A 16,216-nucleotide genomic window follows, 5' to 3' on the forward strand; every position below is an offset into this window, starting at 1 on the left:
TTGTCGAATGAACCCCATTTTTTATTTCTTGAAGTACCTCTTGACTTGTAAAAAACTTAACATCCGTACCTGGTTCCATCGGACATCGAAAACTGAAGTTCTGAATTTGAGATCTAGAATATTAAAATGCAATATGATAATTACCACCACCAGGTTTAAATATTTGTCACAATCATAAGCTTTCATTTTTCTTTGTCAGTACCCTGGAATCGAACTAGTTGGATTCCGGACCTCCAATATTGAGAACCACAGCACTAAATCAAGGGAATGCCACAATACTACTATTATTATTATCATTGTTACTTGCTAAGCTACAACCCTAATTGGAAGCTACACAGATGACCCAAGGACGAGTCTCCTAGAAGTCGCCTAGAACTTGTATGCAGAGCATCCATACTCATCTTTCTCTTCTCTTTTTGCTCATCCAAGCTTTCCCAAGTTTCTCCGACGCTCATCCCCCACCCTGACTCCACCCTGACCCACCAGGCTTCCAACACCATGCAACACTGCCAAAGTGGGGTCACTGTAACGGACCAGAGCCTTCAGCGCCTCGAGCTGTCAAGCAGTGTTGATCAAGGTTTTGAGAGTACAATAGACTGTTACTGTACCTCATTGAATGTTGTTCTCAACGTACGTTCCTTTATTTATGTAGAGGCAAACTCAAATATTACAGTACCATGACTACATGACAGCTCGTTACCTCACAAAAGGAATCAATTTTCTTCTCCATTACACTACCAGTATACAACTTTCCTGATAATCATGTAGAAATCTCAAAACGTATGACACCAAAACAATATAGAGACTGTTTCCTGGTTAAAGTCTTTCCAAAGACCTGCCTTTGCTGCATATCAAGGCCATCAATCCTCCAACTCGTAAGTAACACGCCACGCTCCGAGCGTAGAAAAACCTGTTCTCAAACACCGCCATTGCCAACACATGTGGTCGTTCCCCCAGGGCTCTTAACATCATAGCCTACTAACGCCTTAAGAGGTAAAAAAATAAGACACATCTCATTGTCGTTCACCCAACGGCACGCGAGACTCAAGAGCTAGCCATGTGTGAGTACGTGAGCAAGATGATGAGACCTTCATGGCTCCAAAATTGGAGCACGATCTTTGGATCGCTCGTTCCAATAATCGGATCGCCGGATTCAACAGGGCACGGTGGGCCGTCTGCTTACAAACCACAATTCGACATTATTAGGCGATAGATGTGTGGGGCAAAGGGCCTCAAGGACAATTTGTCACAGTCAACGACAATGGAATATCTTCTGTTGCGAAACGAACGCAGCCAGAATGGTTTATGCTCGGTGTATGTAAATATGAGAAGATATGTAAATACGTGAAGACGGGGGTATAAAGCGTGACAGGAATGTGGTTCCTAATATTCGCAAGGGTGCGGACGGAGAAAAATATAGTTTATGTATATTAGTACGTGAAATTTTTATCGTATCTGTTTGCAGTTACCATTTAATTCACGCTTGTGTAAACTACATTAGTTTATAAAATGTAATTTGAACATGGTCCTGGACTGTAATAATAATAACCAATATAACATTTATACGTATTGAGACAATATGAAGAGGACTTCCCTTATGAAATTTTTAAACATGACTGAATTATATATATATATATATATATATATATATATATATATATATATATACATATAATATATATATATACATACACACATATATATATATATATATAAATATATATAAATATATATATATATATATATATATATATATATATATATATATATATATATATATATATATATATATATATATATATATATATATATATATAGGTAATGAAGTACACTATTTTGAAAACTCGGTAAAAATGGTAAGAAAATAAATACTGTGATTATTAATTATATGCATAAACAAACACAACACACACACGCATACTCATACATACACACATTACATGCATAAATGCATGCATACATCCTTCATAAATAAAGACTATACGCTCTTCATTGTTTACAGAAAGATACATTTACGAAGCCATCCAGAACTTAACTTTGTATATGAGATACAATTATACGATGATCAAAAACATTAATTTTCCTACACTGTTGGAAAAAAAATCGTAATTCTAATCGGATATTCTCCGTAAAAATATACTGTTCTTGGCCGTATTTCAGTAAAACACAGGCGACCGTAATTTTACCATATTTTGTTCTTATATTTTACGGTTTGGTGACCGTAATATCACTCCTTTACGTCAATATATCCGATTTTAAAACTGTAAAAATCCTGGAATAAATGTTACCAGGCATTTACCATTTTTTTTAAAGCAAATCTTTAACAGTGTATCTGTTCACTAATGTGATAATACAATATAAATAAGTTTAAATTCTTCCTTTCGAATAAATGGTGTAAGCAGCTTTTTATCACCGTTTTCTATTATTCATTATTTTTTTTCCAAAATTTTTATTTTTCTTTAATAATTTTCCCTTGAACGCTTCAAAGCAAAGTTAACTTGACAACAATTTCAGGCTATCAAGAGCCATCCTAATATCAATATGGGATCTGCAATGCTCTATTCATCTTGTCGTTGGCAAATCAACCGTCATTTATGCAATGTATTATCACAAAAGGTCTTTCCATACACGGAAGGGAAGGGTGGATAATGATCAGTGTTTCCGTGTGTGGAGTTCTATTCATACATCCCTCCATTGTAATATAAACTATAAAATACGTTAAATATCATGGGTTTCTTTTGCTAAAGGGTCATAAGATGAGAAATTTAATTCTTTATTTTTAATCTATATGAAATCTTGGTAGAAACGAGATACCATTACTCTATAACAATAGTCTCCCACATATAACAAAGAGCAAATGTCGGGCTGTGTGTATGTGTGTATATATATATATATATATATATATATATATATATATATATATATATATATATATAATATATACACACACACTACTCTTCCAAAATAGGGGGAGAGGAGTAGTCTTACCCTGGTGAGAAGGGGGTGCATGTGCGTATATCTATATAAATATTTAGCAGCCATTTTTGACAGGTCGCATACACTAGTAATAATCCTAAACCAAAGAATTTCTCCATAAATTACGAGTTTCTCTTGCAGGCAGATTACCTAAATCATATCTAATAGAATACCAAAACTATCTATTGTTATTTACGTAAGTCTCTCTCTCTCTCTCTCTCTCTCTCTCTCTCTCTCTCTCTCTCTCTCTCTCTCTCTCTCTCTCCCTCTCTCGTAGCCTTGTAGAATAACCAGCGGTAGGAGATTTGACCACCAATGCCATCTTGGACTATGTGGCAAGACCTTGGTTAGTACTTGATTATAATCCAATTACGGCGGTAAGATATACAGTAAGTATTATGAACAAGCTTTAACTGGCTCAATAAATGAGGTCATAAATTATAATAACGCAACCAGGTTGTTACTAATTCATTAATACAAAAACGTAACCCTTGAAATTATAAAAAAGATAATAAAAATACTACTACTGATAATAATAATAATAATAATAATAATAATAATAATAATAATTATAATAATAATAATAACAATAATAATATAATAATAATAATAACAATAATAATAATAATAATAATAATAATAATAATAGCAGCAAACATACAAATAAAAATGGTGATGAAATTAAATAACATAAGTAATATTGATAATTTTGATAATAAAAAATAACCTAACATGTCTCAATTTGTTGATTCTTTACTTCGGATTTAATGCTTACAAAAATGGGAAAAAAATACGTGACAAAAATTCTAAATATAAAACAAAAATCATGAATTAGTAAAAAAAACAACTTCAAAGGAAAACCACATATTCTACCACATTTCAGTTTTATATACATCGCATATTTTAATCAACTGTAACCTATGAATTAACTTCCAAATGGAAACGCACAGATGCAATCGCTTCTCATGTAAGAAATTTTTTAAATCAGTAACGAATGCAAATTGTCATCTTCATCATCATTATTATTATTATTGTTATCATTATCATTATTATTAGCCACAAACCTAGTTGGAAAATCAAGATGCTATAAGCACAAAGGTTCCCACAAGGAAAAATAGCCCAGTGAGGAAAGGAAGCAAGGAAATAAATAGACAATATAAGAAGTAATGAAAAATTAAAATAAAATATTTTGAAAAACATTAACAACATTAAAACAGATAATTCATATATAACTATAAAAAGACTTATGTCAGCCTATTCAACATAAAAACATTTGCTGCAACTTAGTTTTAGTTTTAAAAAGGCAATATAAATTCGAATGAAGAACAAGTGAGATCCCTTGCCAACCGACATGATATTTTAATGCCCTTCGACATATGTAAATCTTAACCGTTTCATCTTATATAGCAGCTGTTAGATAATAGATATTTCCTACCTTTCTACTCTCGGTTGGTGGCGGCTTGTTAAAACTACTTGAATATTCCTATCTGCTTTTCTCTTTTCTCCCTTCCACCTTTCTCCTACTATCTACCCCCTTTCCCCCTTACCAATTATTCTTTCCCACCCTCTGCCTACAGCGGAAGTGGCATTTTATCCCACACTTCAAACTTCCGACGAAGATTTGAAAGATCTATAGATCTTGGATCATTGCATATGTCAAAACTTTTTCTTTTTACATTTCAATTACAGACGTCCATAACTTTTACATACAGACGTTGCGCATTCAAGTAGTATTAAAAAAAAATAAGTTTTACATGTGTCTCCATATAAGTTTATCAGTATATATACAGTAGCTATCGACACATATACAACTATATCAGAAATGTAATCTTTTGTAAATACCCTATGTAATTTCTTTTTGAAAGTATGAGTTATTAATATTATTAACGTTTCAAAGCAAAATAATCTTGTGTCGACAACATTCTTCTTTTTGACAGGCACATTTCATAAGTGAATAGACAAATGACAAGCATATATATAACAGTACACTTTCTGACCATCCTTTACATTCAGATTTTCCCAAAGTTCCATACTGTTCGTAATACTAGGTATGCAGTTAATTCTAATAGTCAGGCCTTCTCCATCATGAGGCTCAATACTACACAATATTCTAGAAGTTTTATTCCAGCTGTGACCAAGTTGTGGAATAATCTTCCTAATAAGGTAGTTGAATCAGTAGAAATTCAAAAGTTCAAACTCGCAGCAAATGATATTATGTTGAACAGGCTTACATAAGTCCTTTATGGTTTATATATCAAATATCTGTTTTAATGTTGTAAATGTTTTTAAAATATTTCATTTTAATTTTTCATTACTTCTTATATCGTTTATTTATTTCTTTATTTCCTTACCTCACTGGACTACTTTCCGTATTGGAGCCCTTGGGCTTCTAGCATCTTGCTTTTCCAACAAGGGTTGTAGTTTAGCTAATAATAATAATAATAATAATAATAATAATAATAATAATAATATGCCACATAACTGAAAGCATGTTTATCACAACAGCCCATACCAACAAAAACTTTATACTAACATTAACATAGCAAACTAAACCTAAAGTTAGATTAACACAAACACGGCCCTGGGATTTCTACTAAAGCAGGATGTCACTGTTTACAAGATAAGGAGAAACTTCCAACGACTAACCGGATGCAACGACGTTAAAAACAATGCTCTTGGCTTTGACAACGGTCGAAGGCTGTAGATATACAGTAGTTATTAAACGCGAGGAGGTCTTATAGTAGAAGGCATCTATGCAAGGTTACCAGCAGCATTAAATACCAGTATTCAATTATTGCTTGTATGTGTGATGTGGGGCGTTTGATATATGATTTATCTCTGGTGAGTGCATTTGAGCGTGGCCAAGATAGAACACTATGCGATCATCTTCGTCACATCCTGTCTAGTACTGACTACGAAAAATATGAAAAAGGAATATATTTAACATAATAAAGAAGGAATGTAGCAAGTGTCTGGTTTTATATATATATATATATATATATATATATATATATATATATATATATATATATATATATATATATATATATATATATATATATATATACTGTATATATATATACTGTAACGCTGAGCTGCATTGTCAAACGTATAACTAATTGGTCTCTCCCCGTCCCTCAGTAGAGGAGAGAGGGAATAGTCATACCCTGGGGGAGAGGGAATAGTCATACCCTGGGGGAGAGGGAATAGTCATACCCTGGGGGAGAGGGAATAGTCATACCCTGGGGGGAAGACAGGGGTAAGAGTGGGAAGGGTTTAATCTGGGTGTGAATATCAATCTACACTGAACACTTTTCATCTTTTCCGCTTTTTCCCTCGATGCAACCGACGACAATTTAAGCGACGTTCTTCGCCATTCTCTCAAGAATACGACACAGGCTACACACTAAGTAACTTCTCTTATATGAGTGGGAGTTCTTCTTCCTAAAAAAAGAGCGCGTTTTCAACGCCACGCTATCACTGCCAGCCTCATCACTTTCTTCAAAGGGAGCCATTTAAACATCAATTATGATAAGAGAACTTGCAATCTACGTCGAGAGACTCGGTGAAAACACAGAGGAAAAGACATTTTTATTCATATCAACGAAAAGAGCCCTCATTCCGAGTAACTTCTGACTTTTATAAGCAATTTACGTTTGTAACTTTGCTCTGAAAATCAGAGTTGGCTCTTGGAGGTATTTTTTATTTATTCTATAATAATTATGAATATTTTTGTATGCTTAGCAATTTCTCCCTATTATAAATTAATTGGATTTTTTTTATTGGAATGAAATGGGGCAAAACCAAGATTTTAACAAAACTAAGAATCAAGTTCACTCCAGCAATTCTAATAAAATGTCTACTACCACTACATAAAGTCAGTACTTGTCCGATTACTTCTCAATACCTATTTTCACATTCGGTTGTTTTTATAGTTTCTTATTTGGATATCTATTTCACATAAATGATAACCACATTTGTCTAGCTATAAAAAGAGGTTTTATAGTAAATTATTAAGAACACGCAATCTTACGATACCGAAATAACCTTACCATTCCTAAAATATAACCTTGACATTTTAAGTCTGAACTTATCAATTGCAATGTTAAATGTAGTGCAACTCCACATTCTGGAATTAAACTGATACATAAAAAAAATGACTATATACTCAATTCGAACGAGTCCAAAATATGAATACGTAATAAGCTAAATAACAAAAATCTTTCATCCTCTGAATACTAGGAATAAAGCAATATAATAAACTTGAACAGATGCCTCAAGAAACAAAAAAAAAGGCATCACTTGACAGGAACTAATCACCCGAGAACATTACCCCAAAACCACAATGGAACCCCCCAATCATACCAATCATTTACAGAACTCTGCGTGGGAAGAGAGGAGGAAGGAAGTTGGGAATGTTCGTTCGGCTGTTGGTAGAGTAGGTGGTTCTCTTGTCCTGCCACCAGGTGAGGGAAATCTGATATCCGGAGACTCCCTCTAACGGTAGGGATCCTGTGATGGGTGGAGAAAGGATTCGAGGGGGTAGAGAGAGAGAGAGAGAGAGAGAGAGAGAGAGAGAGAGAGAGAGAGAGAGAGAGAGAGAGAGAGAGAGAGCAGAAGGTGAAAACGTAGGATGATGCCTGGAGAATCATGTGATGGAAGGGGGAAATTGGAGGGGAGGTAAGAAAGAGAGAAATTGGGAAAACATAGGATGATTCCCGGAGACTCCTATGATGGAAGAGGAAAATAAGGGGAGATAAAAAGAGAGAGAGAGAGAGAGAGAGAGAGAGAGAGAGAGAGAGAGAGAGAGGAAAGAGGAATGGAAAAACATAGGATGACGCCCGGAGAATCCTATGATATTATTACTACTACTATTATTATTATTATTATTATTATTATTATTATCATTATTATCATTAAATGCTAAGCTACAACTCCAGTTGGAAAAGCAGGATGCTATAAGCCCAGGGGCCCCAACAGGGAAAATAAGAAGGGGAGGTAAGAAGAGAGAGAGAAAGGAGGGAAAAATAAGACACGCCAGAAGAATCTATAATAAAAGAGGGAAATAAGAAGGGAGGTAAGAAGAGAGAGAAAGGAGGAAAAATATTGGATAATACCCGGGGGGGAAGGGGAGAGTATGGAGGGAGAATGTGTGGTTTGGCGCTGAGAAGAACCCTGTGGGAATATTACCCGCCTGAATGGGTGGGTATGACACGGCGTGGGTTTACGATTACCTCATCGCTCAGGTAATAATTTTGCTCTCAATTCCCACCGATATCACTCGTTTTTCAATAACGTTGGTGTCTTTTAAAATTTCACTGTTTATTGTGGCGATTTAAAATATTGTAGTATAAGCAGATCATATTTAAGAACACTGAAAATTGACATTTGGAAGCGTTTTTTGTTTTCCTACAATATCCTGTTATTACAAGCTATCCTTTCAAAATTCTCTCTCTCTCTCTCTCTCTCTCTCTCTCTCTCTCTCTCTCTCTCTCTCTCTCTCTCTCTCTCTCTCTCTCTCTCTCTCATTTTTATATAACTTTGTGCCTTATTTTGAGTAGACTTTTTACCATTCAATATTTTATCAATATTCTAATACATCTCTGTAAATTTGAGTAGCATTGAAATGAAGATTATTTTATCCTATTCTTTTTATTAATCTCAAATTTATTCAACATGGAAGGTACACGTATCATAAAAATCACTGTAAATATCACAAAACACCTTATCAACGAAGGTGGTGATATACTATTCATAGACTTTTAGAGAGAGAGAGAGAGAGAGAGAGGAGAGAGAGGAGAGAGAGAGAGAGAGAGAGAATGTAGGGTCGTCAAAGATCAGCCAAGCAAAAAGACCCTGTGAGGGTCATCGCCTTCTCAAGAGAAGAGTTATGTTCCTCAGACCATAACGATACAGCCTTGTATCGTCATGGTTTTCCATTTATAATATTTAAAGAACGATACAGCCTTGTATCGTCATGGTTTTCCATTTATAATATTTAAAGAAATTAAGACTGATTGATTGATTTAAAGTCTTCTGGCATCTCGACATCTAAGGTTAAAAAAAAATCAAGCCAAAACTCGCTGAAATGAGATAATCTCGAGACTAAGCCAATTTGTCTTCTTACAGATACATCTCAAATGATTTTAGATTTGGCTGGCCCTTGTAGCAACAACCTCCTACTATTCGGAGCAAGCGTGTAAACATGGGTCCCCTTCGACCCTAACACGACCATTCCGTCGTTCAAGTGATCTATGCCCAAACTGTCACTTCTCCGGTACTGTATTACAATTCATTGGGTATTACTCCATATAAATCACCATGAACCATAACGCAACCACCTATATTACAGGGGAAATTGAGCATATTGGGGTGCATATTAGATTGTGGGAACAGTTAAGTGTTTCTCTCTCTCTCTCTCTCTCTCTCTCTCTCTCTCTCTCTCTCTCTCTCTCTCTCTCTCTCTCTCTCTCTCTCCTCTCTCTCTCTCTCTCTATCATACATATAAGAACACACGAGTCCGCATTAAATAATCTAAAAGTACTCTTGACGATAAATTGGTAATTTTAAATGTCATGAATTTGCACATAATCTTTAACTAAGGTAATAATAACAATTAGAGGAAGAAGAAAGTACTATCCAAAACAATAGCAATACTTATGATGTAATGCAGTGAAGCTGCTGCAATTTATACCAATTTAATTGTATTACCGAATCTCGTTGAGCAAAGGATCATGTTACATGTACAGTACTAGGAAAAAAAAATGTTCATACCATCTGTGGTTTTGTTGGATTGCAATTGTGAAGAATGGATAGGGATTAACTTGAAGACAAGAAGGGACCAGGAGCTAAATATATCTGCACAGTGGCTCATATAACTAAAAATAAAAAAAGAAAACACTTCATAAAAATCAGACGGAGACAAGGGGTGAAGGAAGAGGGGGAGGAGGTACGATCCTGAACTTGTTTAGGAGGGGGCGTCCAGTTTTTCCTGTTCTTGCAACAAAGGTACGATCAGCATTCGGGGATTCCCCTCCTCTGCCCCCCCACCGCACCCACCCTCCCCAATCACGTATTGGGGACCTCTTCCTTACCCACTCAGTCACGCTTTTATCCCCACATGCCTTTCACCAGGATCCCGATTACGAAAGCTCGGCTCGACCCAATTGTACCTGGCTCTTTTTTCGATCTCCGTGAACCTTTACAGTTATTTATACTCCTTTTATGGAGCTAGTTTTTTCAATACGATATAGTAGGCGGTTTCTGATTTACAAGAAAAAACAGTTTTACTCTAACATCTGGCAACATTTGCTTGTAATTGGGAACATCCGTGGCAATGCAATTATTATGCAATTCTTGCATGGATCAAGGGCGGTATGTATAAACAATCAGAATGAAGATAGAACATTAGCAAAATGCTCTCTCTCTCTCTCTCTATCTCTCTCTCTCTCTTTCTCTCTCTCCTCTCTCTCTCTCCTCTCCTCTCTCTCTCTCTCTCTCTCTCTCTCTCTCTCTCTCTCTCTCTCTCTCACATAAAACATACATACACAATTATGTATATAAATGTATATTACACTATGTATTAATATATCACATAAATATATATAATATATTACTTTTAAATACAAACACACACACACACTTATATATATATATATATATATATATATATATATATATATATATATATATATATATATATATATCACCATTATTATTAACACCAGTCAAGCTACATCACAACCCCCACCCCCTTTTGAAAACAGAATGCTATTAGCCTGTGGGTTCTAACAGGGAAAGTAGCCCAATATGTAAACAAAATAGAGAAGTATCAAAAGTTAAATACAAATGTCAAATACAAACTATCAATTGGGACTTGTGACTAACCCTGTTTAACAAAAACAATTACAAGCACAAGTTTGAAACTTCTTAAGTCACATCGATTCAATGTGGTCACAGCTGGAATTAAACCTCTAGAATACTTTATAGTATTGAACCTTATGATGGACAAGCAATATTGCCGGAATTAACTGCATACAAAGTACTACGTATTGGGTGGTACAGTCTGGGAAGATCTGAATAAAAAGTATAGTTCGAATATGGAAAATCTTATGCAACATGTACAAAGAACTAACTAAATGACAGTTCCCAGAGATTAATGTCCAGAAGAGGAATAAGGAATTTCATAAACGTTTCTTTACCAACAAATTAAGATGTAAATCAGCACAAAGACGACCACACAGGAGAACAATATTCAAAATATGGTAGAATGAAAGAATTAAAACATTTGAAAGCTTAAAGGTTTAAAGGCCGTCCATGACTGGCAGAGGTAAGGGAAAGTGACACTGCCCTAAGAAGCAGGACAATGCCCTAGAGGACTGACCATATATCATATGATCAGCGGCCCAAGCCCCTTTTTCCACCCAAGCTGGGACCAGGGAGGGCCAGACAATGGCTGCTGATGACTCAGAAGATAGAACTGTAGGCTCCCTCAAACCCCCATCCTTAGCTCACAAGGATGGTAAGGTTGCAGACACTAATGGAACTAACAAGTCTGAGCGGTACTCGAACCCCCGTCTGGCGATCACCAGTCAGGCACGTTACCAATCAGGCCACAACCACCTCTGGATAGATTGCTCACCAAATGTCTTAAAAAGATAAATACCCAACAAGTTATTTTTGTGTAATTCAAGAATAAAAATACCTAATACGTTCCTCAAATGTAAATTTTCAATCAAGAATCACCTTGAAATTCAAATGAACGTATACAGTTAGAGATATTATCAATGAAAATATCTGGATGTTTAGAAGACAGTCCTTCGAGCTACTTGCAATCATAATTGTTTTGTTAAAGAGTTTATCTTTATCTCCCATAATTTGTCGACACTAATTTTACCTTGATTTCTATTAGGAAATTCAAGAACCACAAGCCTAAATTCAGGCGATTAATGCAGAGTAGCATCATCCAGATTTAGGACTACAAGTCCAGAGGGATAAGGTTTTAATTTCAAGGGACAAAAAAAGCTAAATTATTCTTAGTTTTGCTTCAGAAAAACGGGAGTGAGGAAGACAGTCATTCATTGCTATGTTTACTATCAAAACACATCTGCCAAAAGGGTTGCCTTTCCTGAAGACATTGAGTGACAGAGCCATCTGGTTTAACCAAAGGAGGAACTGTTAACTATACCAGAGTGCAAACAAACGAAGCTCACCATTTATGTTGCCGAGATGTACGAGAAAGTGTTTATTTTATGGTCAAATTGTATTCTTTTTCAGCTGAAGCATAAACTATCTCGGCAACAGCCCTGAGCTGGGTATAACTATTCAAACTGAAAACTAATATATCACTTTTCCGAAAATGATAAGCCTCCAGTTTCTCCCAATAAGCACGTCTGCAATTATCCCTAAACCCGTTGCTGTCAACCATTCCATATTTTAACACATGAGATCGAATACGCCTATCAATTATATTGACCAGACTTTCATTTAGAGACCAACAGGATCAACCTTTTAAGATCATTGTGAGCAATACACGCACAAATTGTATACATTGTACATATATAATGTAAGTGTGTGCATAAATACTACATATATTATATTAAGCATATATATACTTATATGCATATTTCATTTGTATATAGCCTACATATACACAAAAAAAAAATTCTTTTTTTTTTTGTTATACCCCTCGACAAGAGAGAGGTTTTAGCCAAAAAGGGTACACGGCCTTCATGTTTATCCGGAAGTTTTTACTAGGGGTGTGTTTGTGTGTGTAAACTAGCATATGTAAAATAGAAAAAGAAGGATGTAATAAAAAAATAGAGCCTTATGTGTTCATTCAAAATAAATCTGGTTTCCCCTAAAAACAAAAAGAAAAAAAAACGCCGAATTCAACAACAAAAAACAAATCTATCTGGCTCAAGATAAGACCTGCGACTCAGGCCCATATCCACATCACACTCCTATGAATAGAAAGATAAAGGAGAGTTCGTAAAAGAAAGGATCCTCCATTTATTACTTTTCCTTGACAGATGAATAATACGACTATCTTACGATCCTCTGTATTCTCTTATTTGATCATAGCATTTTTTATCACTTATTCTATTCCTAACAAATTTTCTCTCATTGAGGGAATATAATATTAACGGAGTGTGAAACGAATAAATGTTCAATCCATCACCGTTTAATAAAAATACAGTTAGTTTTGTTTAGTCAAGGGACTTTTTTCAGCGTTGATACTAAATAGTGACGTTAATTGACTGACGTGACATCCCCCAATAAATTTCCCGGTTTGCAATGCAATATCTTTAGAGAATCAGATAATGAGAATAAGTGCTTACCGAAGATTAAACTATTTTTTTTTTCAAAGTTAATTGACCGAGATAGGCGTGGATACCTAAATCATTAAACTTCAGTAACTTCATGAAGGGATGTCTTAATGAATCCCGTTTTCGGGATCATGTCATAAAGTGACAAATCAACTAATTCATAGATTACTAAGGAGAGATAAGAACTCCATTCTATGGACTCCTCAAGAGACATTTTCATAGCGAGTTCGTGGCTTCTACGTCATGTAATGAAACAAGGAAAATTACCCATCAACTAGAATTCTGTGAAATCAAACCGAACATTGAATCACAATGAATCAAACCAGACGCCAAGATTTATCGCCATTCAAAAAAAAAAATCATGATAAACATCGGGATTAGTTCAACTTCGACAGTCTTAAAAATAATTCTAAAGACTTCATTATCGAGACTGTAGCAATTTGTTCAAAAGGGCCAACGTTAGCAATTATAAATGGATCTGTCGTTAAAACTACTTACGGTGCAATATTTCGAGATCCGCAGGGGGAAATTTATCATTATCATTATTAGCATAATTATTAGTTGTCTGATAAAGCCTTGTGCACAAACTGAAAGTGCATGAGCATTATCAATTTGACGAACAGACATACAAATGAACTAAAACTGGGTGGAACCACTACGATGATGAACGAAGAGTCGTGGTCAAATAAACCACATACAGACAGACAGACAGAGAGAGAGAGAGAGACATAGAAGATATCACGCAACGAAGGTTATCATCTTCACTCAGCTTATCATCAGGAAGATTACGAATTATCACATGAGCTATGTCAAGATATATTTTACAACCGCCAAGATATATTTTACTACCATAACTTATTGCAGCAATGACATTCCTGACGCTTTCTTTTTTACTTGCACTACTATTCTATATCAAAATGCTCTGTAAAATACCCATACCTTCCTCTATGATCTCTTAAAGCAAAAACGTCTCTTCACCCACGATCCTTTATACTTTAAAGCATGAGTCGTTACGTCAATAACACTCGCTCAAAGAGCTCGCAAGCATAATATAACGAGCAATTTCATACTTGCCCATAAAGTAAATTTTTATATGGCCCGAGGTTGGAGTAATAAAAGACTAGTACTACAAAAAGCAAATCTAGTTGTGCAATACCTTGAAGTTGTAGTTGACACGGGACTTGGTATTCATTCACAACTCACCTGCAAAATAAAGTGTTAAATATTAATAATTGAAAATCATAAGCATACATATTTGTTACATTGTTTAATCTTATATAAAATCACACATTCTCTCTCTCTCTCTCTCTCTCTCTCTCTCTCTCTCTCTCTCTCTCTCTCTCTCTCTCTCTCTCTCTCTCTCTCTCTCATATAAAATATATATATATATTTTATTTATGTATTTATATATAAATACATATATATACATACATTTATATATACACATATATATATATATATATATATATATATATGTATGTATATATATATATATATATAATATATATATATGTATATATGTGTATATATAAATGTATGTATATATATGTATTTATATATAAATACATATATATACATACATTTATATATACACACACACACACACAACATATATATATATATATATATATATATATATATATATATATGAATGAAACGAAAAGAATATGCCCAACCAATAAGGTTACAGAACTATGAGTTTCTGAAAATAATGAACTGCATCAAATAACACAATGAAAATGTGCTTAATTTATGCCCTTCATGAAAAAAAAAAAGTATTTAAAGCAAAATAGAAAAAAATGGCGAAACATTACATCAGCTTTAATATGACTGCAATGATGTGAGACACAATAAAAATGTCAATTCAAGGTAGAATTAGCTTAATTCCTTTACCGAAAATAATTTCCCGACTAATTAGGCCAGTGTTCTGAAGGTTATATTTGCAGCTGTGGCGACCGGAGAATTGTGCCGCTGTTATGCAAATTAAGGCGATGGTTCAGGTATCTGTAATAATCCCAAATTCCTTCGGTGTTTTGTTTTATTTTCTGTGAGGCTGGACTATAAAAGCGAATGCTGATTGAAACTGAAATACTGTAAATTCAATTGTCTATCTTGACTGAAACAGATAGATAGATAGATTGATTGATTGATTGATTACGAGTTATCTAGCATAATCAATCAATCAAACAATCTGTTTTAATCAAGATAGACATCTGCATTTACAGTTTAAATACTACAAGTTCAACTGTCTATCTAATTACCTATAACGAATGGAGGAGCTAAGGCGGGAAGCAACATAAATAAACGTTTACAAAATTTATTATGAAAGATGATTACAATCTGAATCACAAATCATCTGTTTACAATTATATCACTGATATTATTGCAAATCTCATCTTTTTTTTTTGCTGATGTCAAAAATGTAAGATTACTGTACCCCTATTGTAATTCTGTATATGGCTTTTGCTGAAGTAATGATTACTATTATTATTATTATCATTATTATTATTATTATTATTATTATTATTATTATTATATAGGACGTTTAAATGAAAGGCATCGTCCTCGATGCTCATGAATACTCCTTATATTTTCCCTTTTAATAAATGAGAAAAAATGTGGGGAAATAATTGTTCCTAAACTGTTTCGCTTCTTCAGAGACCTACATCAGAATAATAAAAATATTCAACAATTGCAGGATGAATAAAACCAACTATAAAAATTTTTTAATGAGTCGCATTTGCACCGACTCACAGGGGTGCCCTTTTAGCTCGGAAAAGTTCCCTACTAACTGATTGGTTACACAAAATCATTTTAACTAATCAGCTAGTAGGAAACTTTTCAAAGCTAAAAGGGCACCACTGCGAGACAAGTGTGACTGCGCCTCATTAAAAAAGTAAGAGTATAATTCT

General features: G+C 34.4%; 1 protein-coding gene across 9 annotated transcripts in view; it reads right to left on the reverse strand.

Moving 5' to 3' along the window:
* nuf (rab11 family-interacting protein nuf) overlaps positions 1-16,216 on the reverse strand; it is a 401,721-nt gene that overhangs the window by 148,394 nt on the left and 237,111 nt on the right. Inside the window, exon 1 of one of the 9 annotated variants that reach the window (XM_068363355.1) lies at positions 14,461-14,503. The exons of the other annotated variants lie outside the window; for them this stretch is intronic. Coding sequence (XP_068219456.1) covers positions 14,461-14,496 — 36 coding nt within the window. The 5' untranslated portion in view covers positions 14,497-14,503. Of the gene's footprint in view, positions 1-14,460; positions 14,504-16,216 lie in introns of those variants that run through there. 9 annotated transcript variants of the gene reach the window in all.

The sequence above is a fragment of the Palaemon carinicauda genome, chromosome 40 (genome assembly GCF_036898095.1).
Source record: "Palaemon carinicauda isolate YSFRI2023 chromosome 40, ASM3689809v2, whole genome shotgun sequence".
Taxonomy (NCBI): Eukaryota; Metazoa; Arthropoda; class Malacostraca; order Decapoda; family Palaemonidae; genus Palaemon; species Palaemon carinicauda.